The sequence below is a fragment of the Tachyglossus aculeatus genome, chromosome 21 (assembly GCF_015852505.1).
Source record: "Tachyglossus aculeatus isolate mTacAcu1 chromosome 21, mTacAcu1.pri, whole genome shotgun sequence".
Classification (NCBI taxonomy): Eukaryota; Metazoa; Chordata; class Mammalia; order Monotremata; family Tachyglossidae; genus Tachyglossus; species Tachyglossus aculeatus.
In genome coordinates, this window is record NC_052086.1 from 53,595,623 (window position 1) to 53,618,754 (window position 23,132).

Genomic DNA, 23,132 nt, shown 5'->3' on the forward strand with positions numbered 1-23,132 from the left:
TATTTTGTTGTCTGTCTCCCCCCTTCTAGACTGTGAGCCCGCTGTTGGGTAGGGACCGGCTCTACATGTTGCCAACTTGTACTTCCCAAGCGCTTAATACGCTGTTCTGCATGCAGTAAAAGCTCAATCAATACGATTGAATGAATGAATGAGTGAAAAATAAGCGCTAAATAAATATGATTGAATGAATGAATGGGTTCCAATCCCGACCCCGTCACTTGTCAGCTGGGTGACTTTGGGCAACTCACCTCACTTCTCTGAGCCGCATTCATTCGTTCAGTCGTATTGATTGAGCGCTTACTGTGTGCAGAGCACTGGACTAAGCGCTTGGGAAGGACAAGTCGGCAACATATAGAGGCGGTCCCTACCCAACAGTGGGCTCACAGTCTAGAAGGGGGAGACAGACAATGAAACAAAACATATTAACAAAATAAAATAGCAAATATGTACAAGTAAAAAAATAGAGTAATAAATCTGTACAAACATATATACGGGTGCTGTGGGGAGGGGAAGGAGGTAAGGCGGGGGGGGATGGGGAGGGGGAGGAAGGAGGGGGCTCAGTCTGGGAAGGCCTCTTGGAGGAGGTGACACTGCTCTGGGCCTCATTCATTCATTCAATCATTTATTGAGCGCTTACTGTGTGCAGAGCACTGGGCTGAGCACTTGGGAAGGACAAGTCGGCAACATATAGAGACGGTCCCTACCCAACAACGGGCTCACAGTCTAGAAGTCAGTTCCCTCATCTGTAAAATGGGGTTAAGACTGTGATCATCAGGTTGCCCTTTCCCTCCCTTTGGCCTGGAACTCTCCCCCCAACTGATCTCCATTCACATCCAACTGATAATAATAATGATGGCATTTTTTAAGCGCTTACTGTGTGCAAAGCACTGTTCTAAGCGCTGGGGAGGATACAAAGTGATTAGGTTATCCCATGTGAGGCTCACAGACTTAATCCCCATTTTACAGATGAGGTAACTGAGGCACAGAAAAGTCAGTTGACTTGCCCAAATAAGTGGCCTCCACTTTCCCCATCTTCAAAGCCCTCATACAGTCACATCTCCTTCAGGAGGCCTTCCATGACTAAGCCCTCACTTCTCCTAGTCACCCTCCCTCCGGGGTCATCTTTGCACTTCTCCATACACTTTCATCACTTTGATTTTCCCCCCCAACTCCCCAGTGCTTATGTATATGTCCATCTATAATTTATTTTACTGTCTTCCCCTGTAGTCTCTAAGCTCCTTGTGGGCTGGGATTATGTCTACCCTGTTGGACTCTTCCCAAGCACATGGCCCAGGACTTCAACACAGTAAACACCTCCTTCCCCTCCCCACGGCACCTGTATATATGTATATATGTATTACTGTATGTATTATATTTGTACATGTTTATTCTATTTATTTTATTTTGTTAATATGTTTTGTTTTGTTCTCTGTCTCCCCCTTCTAGACTGTGAGCCCGCTGTTGGGTAGGGACCGTCTCTGTATGTTGCCAACTTGTACTTCCCAAGCACTTAGTACAGTGCTCTGCACACAGTAAGCGCTCAATAAATACGATTAAATGAATGAATAAATGAATACTGCCTGAATATATGTATATATGTTTGTACGTATTTATTACTCTATTTTATTTGTACATACTTATTCTATTTATTTTATTTTGTTAATATGTTTTGTTGTCTGTCTCCCCCTTGTAGACTGTGAGCCCACTGTTGGGTAGGGATCATCTCTATATGTTGCCAACTTGTACTTCCCAAGCACTTTGTACAGTGCTCTGCACACAGTAAGCACTCAATAAATACGATTAAATGAATGAATAAATGAATACTACCTGAATATATGTATATATGTTTGTACGTATTTATTACTCTATTTGTGCATACTTATTCTATTTATTTTATTTTGTTAATATGTTTTGTTTTGTTGTCTGTCTCCCCCTTCTAGACTGTGAGCCCGCTGTTGGGTAGGGACCGTCTCTAGATGTTGCCAACTTGTACTTCCCAAGCACTTAGTACAGTGCTCTGCCCACAGTAAGTGCTCAATAAATACGATTAAATGATTGAATAAATGAATACTACCTGAATATATGTATATATGTTTGTACGTATTTATTACTCTATTTTATTTGTGCATACTTATTCTATTTTATTTTGTTAATATGTTTTGTTGTCTGTCTCCCCCTTCTAGACTGTGAGCCCGCTGTTGGGTAGGGACCATCTCTATGTGTTGCCAACTTGTACTTCTCAAGCGCTTAGTCCAGTGCTCTGCACACAGTAAGCGCTCAATAAATACAATTGATGATGATTGATTGTGGAACACTGTACTAGGCCATTGGGAGAGTACAGTAGAGTAAATCGACATAGTCCCTACCCTCAGGGAGTTTACAATCTAGCGAGGGAGACATACACTAAAATAAATTACAAGTAGAAGGACTCAGTAGAGTACAAAGGTATATACAAAGTGTAACAAGGGAATATAAGTATCTGAGTGCTTAGGTGGAATGGCAGCAGAGTGAAGCATGGACTGGAGAATAGAAAGACTGGAGACAGAGAGGTCTGTCAGGTGGCTGATGCAGTAATTGAGTTGTGATATGGCAAGTCCTTGTATCAGTGTGGTGGCAGTTTGGATGGAGAGGAGGGACGTAAAATCTGGAGGAAAAATCTACTGAATATAGGGGTTGAAAGGGAGAGAACAGTCGAGGATATGTCATGCTTATGGAGTGGTGAGGCGGAGATGGTGGAGTTGTCAATAAAACGGTGATTTTGCTGAGTGCTTATCCTGGGCAGGGCACTGTACTTAGCGCTTGGGATTGTACAACACAACATCATCATCATCATCAATCGTATTTATTGAGCGCTTACTATGTGCAGAGCACTGTACTAAGCGCTTGGGAAGTACAAATTGGCAACATACAGAGACAGTCCCTACCCAACAGTGGGCTTACAGTCTAAAAGGGGGAGACAGAGAACAAAACCAAACATACTAACAACATAAAATAAATAGATATGTACAAGTAAAATAAATAGAGTAATAAATATGTACAAACATATATACATATATACAGGTGCTGTGGGGAAGGGAAGGAGGTAAGATGGGGGGGATGGAGAGGGGGAGAGGAAGAAGGGGGCTCAGTCTGGGAAGGCCTCCTGGAGGAGGTGAGCTCTCAGTAGGGCCTTGAAGGGAGGAACAGAATTAGCAGGCATGTTCCCTGCCCGTAGTGAGCTACTGTGAAAAGGGAAAGTTGGGTGGAGAAAGATGATTGGGAGGGAAGATGGGATTAATAATAATAATTCTGGTATTTGTTAAGTGCTTACTATGCGCCAGGCACTGTACAAAGCGCTGGGGTGGATACAGTCCCTGTCCCATGTGGGGCCCACAGTCTCAATCCCCATTTTACAGAAGAGACAACTGAGGCACAGGGAAGTGAAGTGACTCGCCCAAGTTCACACAGCAGATGAGTGGCGGAGCCGGGATTAGAGCCTATTACCGTCTGAGTCCCAGGCCCATGCTCTGCGCTAGTTTTGGACATGTTGAGTTTGAGGTGCTGGGTGGGACATCCACATAGCGGTGAGTGTCTTTACGAGAAGATGTGTGAGATTGCAGTGGAGGAGAGAGGTCAGGACTACTCAGGTTGATTTGGGAGTCATACGTTTAGGAGTGATTGGTGGATTGATGGGACGGGAGGAGCTTCCCCAGGGCCTCAAAGTTGGGCTGAATTCCTGCTGTGGTGTTTTTCAGAATGTTGTGTGAAGAGTTACATATTAGGACCCTAGTTTACATCTCAGATTTTGTCTGCGTGCGTATTTAATTGTTGTAGCCTCACTCACTGAGCTGTATTTGCAGAGCCGTGACACTGCATTATCTGAGCCTGTGTAGTTGTTGCTGTTTAAGTTGATTATTCTGAAAAGCCATCAACTCCTTACACTTGTACATTTATTTTTAGAGAGAAGGATTTTCCAGGTTCAACAAGATATATGAATTTGACTATCGTTTGTATGGACAGGTACGTGATGAAGCGTTTTTTGCCCCAAGAACACCGTCTCCTCTCAGATTGCTGTTGCTTTTTCTATTCTCTTGAGTTCTCAAATATGGGAAGAAAAGACTAGCAAGAGGCTGGCAGTCCTTTGTTCCTTCCACCCCAAACTCATTTCTTAGGAGGAGAAAATTCTCTTCACCCCAACATGTATTCTGTGTCAATTGCAGGGTTAGGCAGATACAATAACTTGTATTTCCCCTACTTGCTTTCCCTTCCATGTCACCTGTGCATTTGGTATTCACCCCACAGCACTTGGGTATGCATCCAGAATTTATTTTCATGTCTGTCTACCCCACTAGACTGTTAGCTCCTTGTGGGCAGAAAACCGTATCTATCAACTTTGTGTATCATACTTTCCCCAGCCCTTACTACAAGGCTGTTACACACAGTAAGAGGTCAGTAAAGACCATTGATTGATTGTTTGATTGATTTGCCTGAAAACTCTCATGTTCAAGGTGGCCAATTCATCATGACCATGTCTGATTCCCAGTGGTGTATTCTCGCCCAGTGCTCACAGTAAGTGCTTAATAAATATTACTACTACCATATGGAGTTTGGCCAAGAATTCCCCTTACACTGGTGCATGGTATCCTTCCACATGGCACTGATCATATACAGTAATCACAAGAGTTCCTAAATAATAGGAAAACCAACTTGCGGGCACAGTAACGGGCAAGAATATGCAATTTAAGGTGGTAGTTGACTGGAATCTATTGTGTTAAGACACATAGCTTAGTATAACTGGAAGGGACCTCAGAAGATCATCTGGATTGGCAAATGGCTGTGACTAAACCCTCATTTCCTCTTCTTCCCCTTCTTTCTGCAATGCCCTTGCACTTGATGATGATGATATTTGTTTAGCGCTTACTATGTGCCAAGCGTTTTTCTAAGCGTTGGGGTAGATACAAGGTAATCAGGTTGTCCCATTTGGGGCTCACAGTCTTAACCCCCATTTTACAGGTGAGGTAGCTGAGGCCTAGAGAAGTTAAGTGACTTGCCCAAAGTCACACAGCTGAGAAGTGGCAGAGCCGGAATTAGAACCCACGCCCTCTGACTCTCAAGCCCGTGCTCTTTCCACTAATCCACGCTGTTTCCCAAATCGCTGCTTGCACTTGGATTTGCACCCTTTGTTACACCCCCTCTCAACCCCACAGCCCCACTGACGGGCACATCCATAATTTTTATCAATGTCTGTCTCCTCTTCTAGACTGTAAACTCACTGTGAACAGGAACTGTGTCCACCAACCCTGTTGTATTGTATTCTCCCAAGCGCTTAGTACAGTGCTCTGCACACAGTAAGCGCTCAATAAGAACAACTGGTTGAGAAATTTTTTGCTTATTCTTTTCCTTAAAAGACCTCCAGAGATTAAGACTTCATAACTTTGGTGGTAGCTTAGGCCCCTTTTTCCCCCTCTCCACAAGAGTCAAATTCTTCCCGATTATTAGAGGAAAGGTCGTCTCTTTCAGATTAAGCCCTTTCCTCTTGTTTGATCCACGGCGGCATCAAGAGTCTACAGTGTGTCCAGAAGACTTTTTCATATATTAGAAGGTGCTAAACACCCCCAGGTCCTTCCATCTTTTGTTATAGGTTGTAGTCCCTTTTGTTTCTCTTCTCTGGAACCACTCCAGCTTCTGTACCCATTTTTGCAGTGCAGTGACTAAAGCCGGATTTATTGTTCTAGCGCTCTGACCAGCACAGAGCCTAGTAAAAGGATTATTTTCCAAGCACTGTGTATTATTAGAGCCAAAAGAGGTCCTTCAAACCACCAGTTTTCTGGGAGAGAATTTCCCGCCTGATTTACTTTGACGGATTTTGCACGTTGCAATTGCCGGAAGATAATAATCGAAATTCTTTTCCTTCAGAATGTTACCATGGTGATGACTTCTGTTTCTGGACACTTGCTGGCTCATGATTTCCAGATGCAGTTTCGAAAATGGTCAGTAGCACTTGTGAGTGGGGAGAGGTCTTTTCCTAGTATTTTAAGTTGTGAAATGCAGTAGACTCTTAGGTAATCAAACCTGCATTATTCAGTACAGACTCTAAAAATCGTCAGCCAATCTGTTGTACTGTTTACGGCATTATGAATGTTTAATCAGGATTTCCAGGACAGGCCGTCCCTTTATAAGTGTCCTTAAAAAGACAGAACCTTTCCTCAGGATGGATGGTGCGCCATTCGTTGGCCGGGGAGCAGGTATGGTGTTAGTGGCTAAGATGCGGTAACTTCTGCGGATCCATCCAACTCCTAGATCCGACCCGGGGACCGTTTTTCCAGACTGCCCCGGTCCAAAGGTGGGAGTGCTGGGAGTGCTGATGCTGGGACTCGGTGCCCTGGTCACCGCTGATTCCTCATTCCCCTTCAGGTCCCCCCCACCAGAGGAGAGGCTGGGGGTCACTTGAGGAGAGCTGTGGGGGTGGTCCTCAAGGATGATAGACCCAGGAGTGCCCAGGCTACAGTCTGGGAACCCAAAATCCAAAGCACGGCGCCAGTGCCTGAGCCAGGTTCGGAAATGGCTCATCCCACCTCTCCCGCTGATGGCTGCTGATTGATTCCTGCCTCGCTGTGATTACGAATCTTCAGGGAGGGAGGAGAAACGGCGATATTTTATCAGATACTCATTTTCGTCCGACCTGAGCATCGCGTTGTGATCACCCGCACTTACTTTCTGGCTTAGGCTCCTGGCTGTCCCAGAACTTCTGGTGTCTTGATTTAAGTTGTGAGAGACTGGAACCAAAAAACCAAACCCTACCTCTTGAAGACTTATCTCTGCAGAAATAGGTCAGGAGGGAAGCTGGTTTATTCTGCTGAAAGTCACATATTGGAGGGTGGAATTAGGACGAAGGTAGGCATTGGACAAGAGCTGGTGCAATAAGTCAAGCTTCTGGGGATGGGGTACTCTCGCCAAGATAATCTGGCTACCTGAACCAGAAGACTCTGAACCTTATTTTAAACTCTCTGGCTTGCTTTTGGTTCCCCAGGCAAAGCTGCAATCCCCTGATCCTCTTCGAAGCTGAAATCGAGAAGTACTGTCCAGAAAACTTTGTGGATATCAAGGTAGGAGCCTCCTGGAAGGCCTGTAGCCCCGGGGCCGGAGCAAAGAGCTGTGAAACTGGTTGATCACGGTTTCTGAGGGAAGTCCAGTCCTTCCCCTGCTACCTTGAAATTGGAGGGGTTGCAGAAGGGGTAGGGCTAACTGTGATAAGGTAATTTTAATAGTTATCAATTTGTTGCCATATTTTTTTGTTGCTTTGTGGTATTTGTTACAGCACCAGGCACTATACTAAACTCTGGGGTAGATACAAGGTAATCAGGTTGGACACCGCCAATGTCCCGCTTGGGGCACAGAGTCTTAATCCACATTTTACTGATTAATGAGGGAACTGAGGCACAGAGAGGTTAAGTGATGTGCCCAAGGTCACACAGCAGCAAGTGGCAGTGCCGGGATTAGGGCTCACGTCCTGACTCCCAGGCAGGTGCTCTGTTCTAAGCGTGGCAGGTTTCACTCGTGGATGGAATATGCTGCACAGATCCCACCGTCACCACCACATCTCCCAACTTCCCCTTTCAGAGAACCCTGGAGCGAGAAGCCCAGCAGTGCCAGACGCTAATGATCTGGACCGATTGCGATCGCGAAGGGGAGAACATCGGGTTTGAAGTCATCCATGTGTGTAAAGCTGGTGAGTAAAGCTGTCTCACAGAGCTCTTGAATTTGAGTCCAGTGGCGCAAACAGGGCGCCGTTTTGTCAGCCTTGGCAATGTGTGGCCATTCCCTCTGTGACATTGGTTTCACTGCCACCGTACTGTGGGGTGACAGCTCAGAGGGAAAGGGAGGACCAGCGATTCAAGTGTGGAAAAGGAAAAAAAAAATGACCGGCATCTGTCTCCAGTGGGTTCTCGCTTTAAACTTCCTGATGGACTCATTCGGCGAAATTTAAAAAACCAAATTAGATTTGCCGAGTCAGATTTGAGGTGTTTTCATCTCTCTTGTGTGTGTGTTTTTGCCGTCTTGATAGAAATTCCCTTTAGGCTCGTTTCTCTGGCAGACCACTTCCTGAAGGTCTGGACAAGGAAGTGAGAATGCAGTCATAGTAATAAGACTCAGCAGGAGGGTACTTGTTTTTGGCTGACCACAAAGAGAGTTGATTTCCCTTGCCTCTATTTTCATTTCCGACAAACCCAGTATAGAGGGATGACTAGTCAGCGTGGCCCGCTGTAGATGGTAAAACGCACCCTAGCTGGACTGGGAGATACCAGTGAAATTCCAGTGTTCTGACAAATTGAAAAAACTAAGAAAGGTACAACCCAAACGGTGCGTTTTTGTTATCCTTTCTCTTCTTTACCCCTCTTCCTTCCTCTCCTCTGTTCCTTTCCCCTGTCTTTCCCCATCCTCCCACTCTGGTTGACTTGGCATTTCCGGGTTCTCTTCCCCCCCACCTCAGGTCACCACTCTGACCTGACCCCCGCCCCCGCCCTTGGCTAGCCCTCAGTTTCCCCAGCCTTCCTCCTCCTGGGCTTTCCCCCTCTTTTCCTTGGTGTCTCCGGGGCTCCCCAGCCCTGACCCTACTGTCCCACGGGTCTCCGATGGTCCCAGTTCCTCGGACCCCACAAGGGCGAACCGCCTGTCCCGCTGCCATCCACCTGCAGACCCCAGTCTCTGCCCTCACTTCCCCTTTGGGTTGTAGCAATCGTAGCATCTCTTGCCACCCCCCAAGACTTCTCTTCTTACCTCCCCCGAGACCCCCTTCCCTCCAAGTCTGCCGCTGTCGGGGAATTGGCTTCTCTTAATACCAGAATCTTGTCCCACTGCTCCCTCCTCACCATCTCATCCTCAGTGGTATTCATTGAGCTCTTATTGTGTGCAGAGCGCTGTACTAAGTGCTTGGGAGAGTACAGTACAACCGAGTTGGTAGACGTGTTCTGTGTCCACAGTGAACTTACACTCTGGAGGGGTCTTCAGAGCCCTCTGTTTTACCTCCAGACTGTCCTGCCCAGAGATTTTGGTTTGGCCTTTTTGTCTTCTCCCAATCTCTTCCCCCAACTGGTATTTTTCTTTGGCCAGCCCAGTTATGTGGAGTTGACGGTGGGACAAAATGTTGCTTAGCAGGGTAAGAGCTAGACTGTCAGGGCATGAAATTAAATATTGTGGTTTTACGTGACCCCTGTTAATCTAAGCCTAAAGACTGTCATACTGAGTTGAATTTAAATTCATTGTCAGTCAATCAATCGTATTTATTGAGCGCTTACTGTGTGCAGAGCACTGTACATTGTCGCTTTCAAGCTGTATCTTGGATGTAGTAGAGGGTTTGAATTGGACTGTGAGTTTGAAGCTGATATTTGTGCCTCTCTCTGGTTGACAGTGAAGCCGAGCCTTCGGGTTTTCAGAGCCCGTTTCTCTGAGATCACCCCCCGGGCTGTCCGGATGGCCTGTGAGACGCTCACTGAACCGGATCAGAGAGTGAGTGATGCTGTGGATGTGAGACAGGAATTGGACCTGAGGATAGGTGAGAAGGAAGGAGGGTGAGGTTGGCCTTCAAGCTGCCGGGGCGGCAGCAGTTCTTTGAGATTTCGTCTCCACTTTGGGGCCCACGGTAACAAGCCAGCGAGGTCCTGATCCGGTAAGGTTTTGAGGCCAGTTTAGCTCCGTGCTTTGGGAAGCGAGAAAACCGGGGCTCGAGAAACTTGGTCATCATCATCGTCATCATCAGTCGTATTTATTGAGCGCTTACTATGTGCAGAGCACTGTACTAAGCGCTTGGGAAGTACAAATTGGCAACATATAGAGACAGTCCCTACCCAACAGTGGGCTCACAGTCTAAAAGGGGGGAGACAGAGAACAAAACCAAACATACTCACAAAATAAAATAAATAGAACAGATATGTACAAGTAAAATAAATAAATAAGTAAAGTAATAAATATGTACAAACATGTCTCCCCCTTTTAGACTGTGAGCCCACTGTTGGGTAGGGACTGTCTCTATATATTGCCAATTTGTACTTCCCAAGCGCTTAGTACAGTGCTCTGCACAAAGTAAGCGCTCAATAAATACGACTGATGATATACAGGTGCTGTGGGGAAGGGAAATGCTGTCATGCATCGGTCAGTAATGTTGAGCGCCTCTGATGTGCAAGGTACCATGCTGATCGCTTGGGAGAGCTCACTAGAATTAGTAGACACAATCCTGCCTTCAAGGAGTTTACAATCTAGCAGGGGAGACAGCCACTACAGAAAAGTACAGATAGGAAAAGGCAATAAGGAAATAAGGCAATAAGGAAAGGTACACAAATGATGTGGGTATGTGTGTGCCCAAGTGCTTATAAGAGAGGCAGCGTGGCTCACTGGAAAGAACATGGGCTTTGGAGGCAGTGGTCATGGGTTCAAATCCTGGCTCCGCCAATTGTCAGCTGTGTGACTTTGGGCAAGTCACTTAAACTTCTCTGTGCCTCAGTTACCTCGTCTGTAAAATGGGGATTGACTGTGAGCCCCCCGTGGGACAACCTGATCACTTTGTAGCCTCCCCGGCGCTTAGAAAGGTGCTTTGCACATGGTAAGCGCTTAATAAATGCCATTATCATTATTATTATATGATGTGCAAGAGCTTAAGTGGCAATAATAGAGGGGAGTGAGCTTGTTACGGGCAGGGAACATGTCCGCTAATTCTTTTGTATCATACACTCCCAAGCGCTTAGGAGAGTTTTCTGCACATAGTAAGTGCCCAGTATCATTGAGTGATCGATAGAGGGATGAACGATCAATCTGGGAAGGCTTCCTGGAGAAGGTGTGATTTCAGAAAGGCTTTGAAGCTGGACAGAGCAGCGGCCTGTCAGAAGTGAGAGCGGAGGGAGTTTCAGGCAAGAGGGAAGATGGGAGCAAGAGATGGGCTGGGGGACAGGTGAAGACAAGGAACAGTAATTAGGTTGATTAGAGAGGAACCAAGAGTGTGTGCTGGGGTGTGGTGGGAGAAGAGAGTGGAAAAGGTGGAGGGGGAGAGCTGATGGAGTGCCTTAAATGCCCAACGGTTAGGAATTTCTACTTGAGGCAGAATGGAATGGGCAACTGATAGAGGTTTTTGAGGACTAGGGAGATGAACAAAAGCATATATTTGAGGAAAATGATCGGTCTTTGATCTTAGCACTTCTTGTCTCTTCCTCACTTTGTAGGTGCTGCCTTCACCAGGTTCCAGACCTTGAGGCTCCAGAGGATATTTCCTGAGGTGTTGGCCGAGCAGCTAATTAGTTACGGTAGCTGTCAGTTTCCAACACTGGGCTTCGTTGTAGAAAGGTTCAAAGCCATCCAGGCCTTTGTGCCCGAGAGCTTCCATAAAATTAAAGGTAATGTGGAAATTTCCGGGCAGGGAATAGAAAGTTCTTTTCTAGTTAAACCGACAAAACTGGTCATTTTTTATGTTACAGAGGGAACTTGTACTTCCCAAGCGCTCTGCACACAGTAAGCGCTCAATAAATACGATTGAGTGAGTGAATGGATGCCAGTTTTGTACTCAATGAATGGTATCTATTGAATGCTCACTATTTGCAGAGCACTGTACTAAGCACTTGGGAGAGTACAGTGTTCTAGGGCTGATTCGTTCATTCAATTTGATTGTATTTCTTGAGCACTTACTGTGTGCAGAGCACTGTACTAAGCACTTGGGAAGTACAAGTCAGCAACAGATAGAGACGGCTCCTACCCAACAACGGGCTCACAGTCTAGAAGGGGGAGGCAGACAACAAAACAGAACATGTTGACAGTGTCAAAATCATCAGAACAAATAGAATTAAAGCCTATATGCACGTCATTAACAAAATTAATAGAATAGTAAATATGTACAAGTAAAATAAATAGAGTAATAAATCTGTACAGCTATATACAAGTGCTGTGGGGAGGGGAAGGAGGTAGGGCAGGGGGGATAATCTAAGAGAAGGGGAAGGAGCCCTAGTGGGCCTGGGAGCCAGAGGACCTGCATCCTCACGCTTGTCCATCCTGGGTGTGATCCTGCCCTGTCTATACCACGCTTGGACTCTCTGGAAGTGGAGGAGGGTGGTGGTGGTGATGAAAGTACAGCTATGGCCCATTGCAGCCTCCTTCCAGCTTTGATTCTTTCTCCCCCGACTTCTCCCTGGAGGCCGGGGTAAAGAATAAAGGAGGGCATGTCTGGGGTAGGTGGAGGGCAACTGGAGGCCGTTCTTTTTGAGCGTGCCCTGTGGTGACGGTGGCCAGGGAACAAGAGATAGGACTGGCCCATACTCGTCCGCAGGGTTCCTAGAAGGCCCCAAGCCTCTCGCCCGTCTGTAAGGGGCAGGTTAACAATAATAATGTGGTGTTTGTTAGGTGCTTACTATGTGTTAAGCACTGTTCCAAGCGGTTGGGTAGATACGAGATAATCGGGTTGGACCCAGTCCCTGTCCTGCTTGGGGCTCACGGTCTTAATCCCCATTTTACAGGTGAGGGAACCGAGGCACAGAGAAGTGAAGTGGCCTGCTCAAAGTCACACGGCGGACAAGGGGCCGAGCCGGGATTAGAACCCAAGTCTTTCAGACTCACAGGCCCGTGATGTATCCACTGGGCCAGGCTGTGGCCCTGGAGGCCGCCCCCTTCATTCCTCTCTACTTCTGTGGCCATTGCTGGGAGCCACTGCCTCGATTGTGGCACAGAACTGAAAATTGTGTGGGGAGGGCGCAAGGGCTGTCGCCTGTCAGGCTTTCTACATCTGCCGTTCCATTTGAACCCAGGGGTCTTCCCAGACCCCAGTTATAACCGAGCAGACTTGAAGTCCTTGGGTCTTCTGCTCCATTTGCCGTCGACTGTTTTATTTTCTGTTGAGAGCACTCTGCTCTGTACCTCCCACCTTCCCCTTAGTTACCATCGATTTCATAGTTGTTTTCTCCCACCGCAGTGACTCATGAGCATGAAGACTGCCTCGTAGAGTTCAACTGGAAGAGGCATCGACTCTTTAACCACACCGCCTGCCTTGTCCTCTATCAAATGTGCATTGAGGTAAGGGATGTTGAAAATGTCCATCCAACCAAAAATGACGGACTGAACGTTTTTGTCATTTATTTTTTTTCCTTCGGCCAAGGAAACACAGCTCTTGAGCTATGCTCTGTGTAACGTTTATCTAAGCTTTCAGGTCATCTTTAAGAGTATGTGTAGGGTTCTGGCTCATTTCTTCAGGTCCCTGTCAGAATGCTTTTTGACCATAAACCTCCTATCCATCCTGGGCTATGGCTGATATAATATCCTTCCACTCTCCAGTGCTTAGTACAGTGCTTGGCGCAGAGTCAACCTGACACATGTATGTAAAAATAATACAAGTTGGACCAGCAAACGTCTTACCCACTGCCATGTAGATGACAGGAAGGAGGTTAATGGATTTTTTTTCTGCTTGGATTTTCAGGATCCGATAGCGACAGTAGTGGAAGTGGGGAGTAAGCCAAAGAGCAAATGGAGGCCCCAGCCCCTGGATACCGTGGTAGGTTCACCGCAGGAAGTTACAGCTGCTAGTTATGTTTTCTAACAAGGGGCTTGCATGCTGTGTTTCTTCCAACACTGCATCACATACTATCCAGGTGGAAAGGTGTTGCCTGAAGAATAATCCCTACATCAAAATATACCAAAAACCCAAAACACAGTCACTGGGAGCAGTTACTTGTTAAATCAGTACCTTTGCCCCATCAAGAGGAGACTCAGCACTAAACATTCTTTCCTTTCCTTTCCTTTCCTTTCCTTTCCTTTCCTTTCCTTTCCTTTCCTTTCCTTTCCTTTCCTTTCTCCTTTCCTTTCCTTTCCTTTTTCCTTTCCTTTCCTTTCCTTTCCTTTCCTTTCCTTTCCTTTCCTTTCCTTTCCTTTCCTTTCCTTTCCTTTCCTTTCCTTTCCTTTCCTTTCCCTTTCCCTTTCCCTTTCCCTTTCCCTTTCCCTTTCCCTTTCCCTTTCTTTCTTTTTTCCTTCTTTTTCTTTCGTTCTTTCTTCTTTCTCTCTTTCTTTCCTTCTTTCTTTCCTTCTTTCTTTCTTTCCTTTCTTTCCTCTCTCTCTCTCCCTCTCCCCCCCCGCCCGCACAGATTTTATCCACCATGAGGTGACTGTGCATTGCAGCGCTTTCTAAAGCAGTACACAGGAAACTGGTAGGATTGTTCTCTTAGGGTTTAGTATTGCCATCTTTTCTTAGTAAAACATTCACTGAACACCAGCCCTAGGAAAGAGGCGTACCAAAACTTATTCTCAGACATGGGTCGTCCTCCCTGGGATATTTTCAGGAAAGATAACGGTAAAGGTCTGAAGACTTCCGGGACCCTGCACAATCTTTCCAAAAAATCTTCAAATCTTCCAAGTGGCATTTAGATTAGCTGTTGTTCATCTGACGCAACATGTCATTCTCTGCCAGTTGACAGGAGGACAGCGTTTCCTTCAGGTGACAGCTCAGTTACCTCTCCCAGTCTCTCCCCCCTTCCTCCATAGTCCTTACAAAATCCATGTCCAAATGTCACTTCTTGCCTTGTCTCACGCTGTCGAGTCATCTCCGACCCATAGCGACTCCATGGACGCATCTCTTCCAGAACACCCCAGTTCCATCTTTAATCATGCTGGTGGTGGATCCATAGAATTTGCTTGGTAAAAATATGGAAGTGGCTTACCATTGCCTTCTTCCGTGAAGTAAACTTGAGTCTCTGCCCTTGAGTCTCCCATGCCGCTGCTGCCCATCACAGGTGCGTTTTGACTTGTAGCAGATTGTCTTCCACTCACTAGCCACTGCCCAAGCTAGGAATGGAATGGGTAGGCCTCTGTTTGACTCTCCTTCCCGTAGCCAAGACTGGTAGAGTACTGGAAATTCTCCAGGTGCCATCCTGAAAGGGAAAATGTCACATATTGCCCCTAAACAGTAAATTGTATGGCTGTTTCAATTACCAGTTCAGGCAGCTGGTCGCCCTGATGTGACTCTCTAATTGATTAACAGGAGCTCGAAAAATTGGCCTCACGCAAGTTGAAAATAAATGCGAAGGAAACCATGAGAATTGCAGAAAAGCTCTACACTCACGGGTGAGTATCTGGGATTTGAGAGTCAGGACTGGGGTAGCGGTAAAGTGACCCATGATCTAAGAAATAGATCGGGTGGCTAAAACCTAAAAGAGCCATCCATCACTTCTCAGTAAAGACTGATATCTGTTAGTTTCCATTCCCCGCCTTCCCAACATCCCTACCAGAACACGTCTTCTTTGAAGATGATATAGTCACTTAACTTCTCTGTGCCTCAGTTCCGTAATCTGTAAAATGGGGATTAAAGCTGAGCCCCCCCGTGGGACCACCTGATCACCTTGTAACCTCCCCAGCACTTAAAACAGTGCTTTGCACCTAGTAAGCACTTAAATGCCATTATCATTATTTTTCTTATTACTATTATATACTTGTTGTAGTGTGCTTTCCTTAGTGCTTAGTACGGTGCTGTACATGCAGTAAGCACTCAATAAATATCTTTGATTGATCGATGTCTTAATTGGGGAGTTGCGTCTGAATCCCGTAGGTGACACTAGCAGCTTTTGATGGAATTAAAGGGCCCCCAGGAGTCCGATTAATCCACTGTTCCCCCTCATCTCCCTCCGTCTTAAGGTTCATCAGCTATCCCCGAACCGAGACCAATATTTTCCCCAAAGACCTGAACCTGGCAGCTTTGGTGCAGCAGCAGACACAAGACCAGCGCTGGGGAGACTTCGCCCAGGGAATTCTAGACAGGGGTGGGCCGACCCCTCGCAACGGGAACAAATCAGATCAAGCTCATCCCCCCATTCACCCCACCAAATACACCTGTAACCTGCAGGTAGGTCTAGAGCTATTCAGCAAGCTCTCGCCATTGAACCTGTATACACCTGTATATATGTATCACCTGTATATATGTATATATGGTTGTACATATTTATTACTCTATTTATTTATCTTACTTGTACATTTCTATCCTATTTATTTTATTTTGTTGGTATGTTTGGTTCTGTTCTCCGTCTCCCCCTTTTAGACTGTGAGCCCACTGTTGGGTAGGGACTGTCTATGTGTGTTGCCAATTTGTACTTCCCAAGCGCTTAGTACAGTGCTGTGCACATAGTAAGTGCTCAATAAATACGATTGATTGATTGATTGAAGTACGTAATCAAACAGACGGCTGGGGTTCTCTCCTTTGAAGTGGGTAACCAGTCATTGTGAGCCACTGGCACAGCGGGTGAGACTGGGTTCATTTATCAAGTGGCACTAAGCTGTTGATATCTGCTCCGAGAATTTCTTCTGCTGACATTTTGGAAAGCTGCCAATCCAGCATTTTTTAGTGTTAGAAGGTGAAGCACAGTTAAAGTCTCTTAAAGACCCATTATTTTTCATTTCATTTAATCATATTTATTGAGCGCTTACTGTGTGCAGAGCACTGGACTAAGCGCTTGGGAAGTACAAGTAAAATAAATAAATAAATAGAGTAATTAATACGTACAAACATATATACATATATACAGGTGCTGTGGGGAAGGGAAGGAGGTAAGGCGGGGGGGATGGAGAGGGGGAGATGGGGGGGGCACCCTCTCACTTAGACCGTGAGCCCCTTGTAAGGCCGGGACTGTTTCTGACCTCACTGTCTTGTATCTACTGTCTTGTATGGTCTAAACACCATGCCAACCTCGTTCACTTCAAGTTTATCCTTTCCTGCCTTAACTCAGCCCTCTCTTCTGCCAGACAAAACTATTTCTCCTCCCTTATTGACACCCATGCCCATCACCCCCGCCAGCTCTTCCGTACACTCAACTCCCTTCTCAGGCCCCCGGTTCCTCCCCCTCCTCCTTCCCTCACCCCCAACGATCTGGCCTCCTACTTCATTAACAAAAGTAAATCCATCAGGTCCGACCTCCCCAAAGTCTCTTCCCCCCTTTCTCCATCCCCCCGGCTGTCAACACTCTCTGCTACTCTCCCATCCTTCCCAGCAGTGTCCTCAGAGGAGCTCTCCTCCCTCCTCTCAAGTGCTACTCCGGCCACCTGTGCTTCTGACCCCATTCCCTCTCATCTCATTAAATCTCTCGCTCCATCCCTTCTCCCCTCCTTAACTTCCATCTTCAACCGCTCACTCTCCACTGGTTCCTTCCCCTCTGCCTTCAAACATGCCCATGTCTCTCCCATCCTAAAAAAAACCCTCTCTTGACCCCACCTCACCTTCTAGTTATCGTCCCATATCCCTCCTGCCATTCCTTTCCAAACTCCTTGAACGAGTTGTCTACACTCGCTGCCTAGAATTCCTCAATAACAACTCTCTCCTCGACCCCCTCCTGTCTGGCTTCCGTCCCCTACATTCCACGGAAACTGCCCTCTCAAAGGTCACCAATGACCTCCTGCTTGCCAAATCCAACGGCTCCTACTCTGTCCTAATCCTCCTCGACCTCTCAGCTGCCTTTGACACTGTGGACCACCCCCTTCTTCTCAACACGCTATCTGACCTTGGCTTCACAGACTCCGTCCTCTCCTGGTTCTCCTCTTACCTCTCCGGTCGTTCTTTCTCAGTCTCTTTTGCAGGCTCCTCCTCCCCCTCCCATTTTCTCACTGTGGGGGTTCCCCAAGGTTCAGTGCTTGGTCCCCTTCTGTTCTCGATCTACACGCACTCCCTTGGTGAACTCATTCGCTCCCACGGCTTCAACTGTCATCTCTACGCTGATGACACCCAGATCTACATCTCTGCCCCTACTCTCTCCCCCTCTCTCCAGGCTCGCATCTCCTCCTGCCTTCAGGACATCTCCATTTGGATGTCTGCCCGCCACCTAAAGCTCAACATGTCGAAGACTGAACTCCTTGTCTTCCCTCCCAAACCTTGCCCTCTCCCTGACTTTCCCATCTCTGTTGACGGCACTGCCATCCTTCCCGTCTCACAAGCCCGCAACCTTGGTGTCATCCTCGACTCCACTCTCTCATTCACCCCTCACATCCAAGCCGTGACCGAAACCTGCCGGTCTCCGCTCCGCAACATTGCCAAGATCCGCCCTTTCCTCTCCGTCCATACCGCTACCCTGCTCATTCAAGCTCTCATCCTATCCCGTCTGGACTACTGCATCAGCCTTCTCTCTGATCTCCCATCCTCGTGTCTCTCTCCACTTCAATCCATACTTCATACTGCTGCCCGGATAATCTTTGTCCAGAAACGCTCTGGGCATATCACTCCCCTCCTCAAAAATCTCCAGTGGCTACCAGTCAATCTGCGCATCAGGCAGAAACTCCTCACCCTGGGCTTCAAGGCTCTCCATCACCTCGCCCCCTCCTACCTCACCTCCCTTCTCTCCTTCTACAGCCCAGTCCGCACCCTCCGCTCCTCCACCGCTGATCTCCTCACCGTACCTCGTTCTCGCCTGTCCTGCCATCGACCCCTGGCCCACGTCATCCCCCGGGCCTGGAATGCCCTCCCTCTGCCCATCCGCCAAGCTAGCTCTCTTCCTCCCTTCAAGGCCCTGCTGAGAGCTCACCTCCTCCAGGAGGCCTTCCCAGACTGAGCCCCTTCCTTCCTCTCCCCCTCGTCCCCCTCTCCATCCCCCCATCTTACCTCCCTCCCTTCCCCACAGCACCTGTACATATGTATATATGTTTGTACATATTTTTTTACTCCATTTATTTATTCATTTAATTTATTTGTACATATCTATTCTATTTTATTTTGTTAGTATGTTTGGTTTTGTTCTCTGTCTCCCCCTTTTAGACTGTGAGCCCACTGTTGGGTAGGGACTGTTTCTATATGTTGCCAATTTGTACTTCCCAAGTGCTTAGTACAGTGCTCTGCACATAGTAAGCGCTCAATAAATACGATTGATGATGATGATACAAGTCGGCAACATCTAGAGACGGTCCCTACCCAACAGTGGGCTCACAGTCTAGAAGGGGGAGACAGAGAACAAAACAAAACATATTAACAAAATAAAATAAATAGAATAAACATGTACAAATATAATAGAGTAATAAATACATACAAACATCATCATCATCATCAATCGTATTTATTGAGCGCTTCCTATGTGCAGAGCACTGTACTAAGCGCTTGGGACGTACAAGTCGGCAACATATAGAGACGGTCCCTACCCAACAGTGGGCTCACAGTCTAGAAGGGGGAGACAGAGAACAAAACAAAACCATATTAACAAAATAAAATAAATAGAATAAACATGTACAAATATAATAGAGTAATAAATACATACAAACATATATACAGGTGCTGTGGGGAGGGGAAGGAGGTGTTATCTGTGTACTTTTCAACAGAAGTGGCACGTCAAGAAAGGGGTGAATCTAAATTCATTCATTCAGTCGTATTTATTGTGAGCCTCCGTCTCCATCTTTCCTGTACATCCATTTGACTTCTGTAAGACAAGTATTATGTTAGGTAAATTTTTCCTTGTCCCCCATTTGAGGCTCTCCCTTGATGGTGATTGCTGCTTTAGGGGTATAAAATGCTAGACACGGAGCGGAGACTTCATTCGGTGTTTCATAGAACCAGTGGAGGGAATAATAGCCTCGGGCGCTAAGAGCCTGTGGGCAGTCTTTTCAAGAAAACCCCGTGAGGTTGAAGTCCACTTGGGATAAGTAGCTCCTGAGTTTTGATTTTTGCTTTGGTTTTAGAGAGACTGTTCCATCATTTTTCTTTCGTCAGGGGGATGAACAGCGTCTGTATGAGTTTATCGTTCGCCATTTTCTGGCCTGCTGCTCCCAGGATGCTCAGGGGCAAGAAACAACTGTGGAGATTGACATTGCTCACGAACGCTTCATTGCTCATGGACTCATGATCCTTGCCAGAAACTACCTTGAAGTATATCCGTATGATAGGTGGAGTGATAAGGTAAAGTGGGGAAGCAGCAGAGCCATGTAGAAAGAGCCTGGGCTAGGAGTCAGGAGACCTGGGTTCTAGTTCCGCCTCCACCACTTGCCTGCTAGATGATCTTGGGCAACTTCTCTGTGCCTCAGTTTCCTCAGCTTCCAAAAGGGAGATTAATTACCTGTTCTCCCTTCCCCTTAGGCTCTGAGCCCCATAGCGGGCAGGGATTGTGTCTCATTTAATTTTCTTGTATCTACCCCTGGGTTCAGCTCAGTACCTGGCACATACTACGTGCGTAGTCAGTCATATTTATTGAGTGCTTTCTGTGTGCAGAGTACTACACTAAGTGCTTGGGGAGAGTACAGTATAACAGCGATTGTAGACACATTCCCTGCCCACAACAAGCTCACAGTCTAATACCACAATCATTACTGTAATTATTATTGGGGGATTCAAATGTTAGTAAAAGATGTTCCATTTGGGGAGAACTGAGCTATTACAATCAGATACTGGGTTCTGTGGGTTGTCTTTTTTGCAAGATACCAGCCAGAGCCATTGTCTTTAGTGGGAGAGTTGGGGGTTTGATTATATTCTCAAATCTCATCCTCTTTGGTTTTATTTCAACTCTGTTGGTTTTTTCCCCCTTTTCAAAACGTGGAGCTAGTTTTTTCCATGACTGTCTTAAAGGTGACTTTCCTGCTTCCTGTTTAGGTCATCCCCATCTATGAGAAGGGATTTCGCTTTCAACCCACCACCTTGGAGATGGTTGAAGGAGAGACCAGCCCACCTCAGTTGCTCACAGAAGCCGATCTCATTGCCCTCATGGAAAAGCATGGCATTGGTGAGTATATATCATTAATGGTATTTGCTGAGCGCCGCCTGTATACAGAGCACTGTACGAAGCGCTTAGAGTGCCGTACAACAGAGTTGGTAGATAAATTCCCTGCCACAATGAGTTTATAGTCTAGATGGGTAGAATGTATAGGATCTGGGAAATGTACTGAAAAAGCGTGGCCTAGGGCATAGAATACAGTCCTGGGTTCTAATCCCTGCCCCACAACTTGTCCGTTGCGTGACCTGGGGGAAATCACTTAATTTCTGTGCCTGTTATCTCATCTGTAAAATGGGGATTAAGACCGTGAGCCCCATATGGGACATGGACTGTGTCCAACCTGATGTTGTATCTACCCAAGCTCTTAGTACAGTTCCTGGCACATAGTAAGCATTTAAATTCCATAAAAAAAGTGTCCAAGTCAGCAGGCCTTCGGTGGGTGGTTCAGTTTGTTGTCTTAGCAATAAAAAGCCCTCTATACGCTCACAAGGTGAGATACTTTCCTTGTCAGTAGGTCATAAAAAATGAAATCCAAATCTGTTCTTCCGAAGCAACTTGAAAGGAATTGTCCAGCTTTGATTCTAGTAGGTTCTACAAGTGAAATCATTCCTAACTTCTTCAGCTGCCCCAGTCCACCTCCCCTGTATTATCACCAGTTTGATAAATTGGGATTTTTCAAAGATGTTTCTCCTGCTGGAATGTCCCTGGGAGATTATCCATCCTGTCCCACTGTCCTCCTATTCAACGCAAAGGCAAGCGAACAGTGGAGTTGGTGCAAAATCCACAGATGAGTGGGAATCTTAACAGGGTCAGAGTGGCTTACGACAATTTGGTGCTAGGCCCCCACCCAAGTTTGGCCAAAGCTAAACCTAGGTAACCTCCTGCAGTCCTTTCGAGCTGCGGTGTTGAACATGCTGGATTCCAAAGTGACTGCGAAATCGCTTCCAGGCACGGATGCCACCCACGCGGAGCACATCGAGACCATCAAATCACGGATGTACGTGGGACTCACGGCAGATAAGAGATTCCTCCCGGGGCATCTGGGCATGGGGCTTGTGGAAGGTAAGGGCAGACCACCGCAGTGATGGGGGGCCGGCAGGGGTGGGGATATTTTACCTGTGGTCTTACCGGATATTCCTAGTGGAATAGTTGTAGTTTACTCAAAGGTCTTGTCCCTCCTCAGGATACGATGCCATGGGATATGAGATGTCCAAACCTAACTTACGGGCTGAGCTGGAGGCCGACCTGAAGCTCATCTGTGAAGGGAAGAAGGACAAGTTTGTGGTTCTGACGCAACAAGTTCAGAAATATAGGCAAGTTTTCATTGAAGCGGCGGCCAAAGCCAACAAGTGAGTACCTAGGGGACATTTACTATCAGAACGACGACCCGCTGGATCTCGTCAGAAATTACCGAAGTGGGAAGTTCAAATAAGAGCAGAAAATAATCACCTTTGCCCGGGGCTAGCCTTAGGATGAGGAAAATTTTTTTTCAGAATCTGGGTGTTTCAGAACAATGTGACTTATCTCAAGCATTGGCAGGCAGGAGGATTTGGTACTTGTAATTTTTGTCAAAAGCATTAAGCTGAGAGTGCAGATGCAAATTATTGCATGAGATGGTGCGCCTCTTGATTGTTCACGGGCTTCCCCTGATTGTGACAACCGTCTAGGACATTTGTGGTGGTCTTGCCCTTCTCCCATGCACTCTACTGCCAGAGCGCTGAGAACTGTGCTAAGGCCAAGAGGTATTTCTGGCTGACATTCTTGTATACTTCTAGTTTTGAAACAACTATCATCATCATCATCATCAATCGTATTTATTGAGCGCTTACTGTGTGCAGAGCACTGTACTAAGCGCTTGGGAAGTACAAATTGGCAACATATAGAGACAGTCCCTGCCCAACAGTGGGCTCAATTCAGACCAAGCTGGTGTGTCCAACACCATATGTGGAAGAAAACTTCACAAACTCTGTGTTGTGTTTTAAAAGGGTAAGTCAAGCCAGTTTATTACTACTAGAGCTTCTTCCAGCACTAGTAGGGAGAGGCAGTTGAGTGGCAGAGATTCCCCTGCTAATTAAGATCAGCTCAGTTCTGAGCAAACCAGAGCTTCCTTTTAAACAATACAGCATCTGTTTTAATCGAAGTACAATACAGAATAAGTACATCAGAAAGGGCAGCAACACCCCTTGGGACGGGGTTTTCTTTCTCTGTTCTCAAGGTGATCAAACCCACTCAAGCCCCACTAAAGGAGTAGCTTCATCTTGTTTTCAGCTACTCCTAGAGAACCAGGTGAAGGTGTGTGGGTTGTGAACTGGATTGTCTTGGTAACCAGAACCTGGCCTACAGCTGAAAAGGTTAAGGGAGAGAAGGGGGCAAATGCAGAACCTTGACTATTGTGCCTCCACACCTCCTAGGAGAGTTTCTTAGGAGTTCCCCTGACTGGTATCAAGCAGTCCTCTACCTCAGAAAGCAGCC

General features: G+C 46.6%; 1 protein-coding gene and 1 non-coding gene across 3 annotated transcripts in view; one reads left to right on the forward strand and one right to left on the reverse strand.

The window, feature by feature from the left end:
- Window positions 1-23,132, forward strand: part of TOP3A (DNA topoisomerase III alpha) — a 36,249-nt gene that overhangs the window by 7,348 nt on the left and 5,769 nt on the right. The window contains exons 2-15 of one of the 2 annotated variants that reach the window (XM_038762587.1): window positions 3,940-3,999; window positions 5,896-5,969; window positions 7,010-7,085; window positions 7,600-7,708; window positions 9,389-9,532; window positions 11,190-11,360; window positions 12,923-13,023; window positions 13,424-13,498; window positions 14,978-15,060; window positions 15,628-15,835; window positions 19,667-19,852; window positions 20,540-20,669; window positions 21,609-21,722; window positions 21,844-22,009. In XM_038762587.1, coding sequence (XP_038618515.1) covers window positions 3,940-3,999; window positions 5,896-5,969; window positions 7,010-7,085; window positions 7,600-7,708; window positions 9,389-9,532; window positions 11,190-11,360; window positions 12,923-13,023; window positions 13,424-13,498; window positions 14,978-15,060; window positions 15,628-15,835; window positions 19,667-19,852; window positions 20,540-20,669; window positions 21,609-21,722; window positions 21,844-22,009 — 1,697 coding nt within the window. The remainder of the gene's footprint in view (window positions 1-3,939; window positions 4,000-5,895; window positions 5,970-7,009; window positions 7,086-7,599; window positions 7,709-9,388; window positions 9,533-11,189; window positions 11,361-12,922; window positions 13,024-13,423; window positions 13,499-14,977; window positions 15,061-15,627; window positions 15,836-19,666; window positions 19,853-20,539; window positions 20,670-21,608; window positions 21,723-21,843; window positions 22,010-23,132) is intronic. The other variant, XM_038762588.1, reaches the window with a different exon arrangement.
- On the reverse strand, window positions 14,740-14,877 carry LOC119943011. Its single transcript, XR_005455498.1, has one exon. It is a non-coding gene; the product is annotated as a small nucleolar RNA SNORA7 (small nucleolar RNA).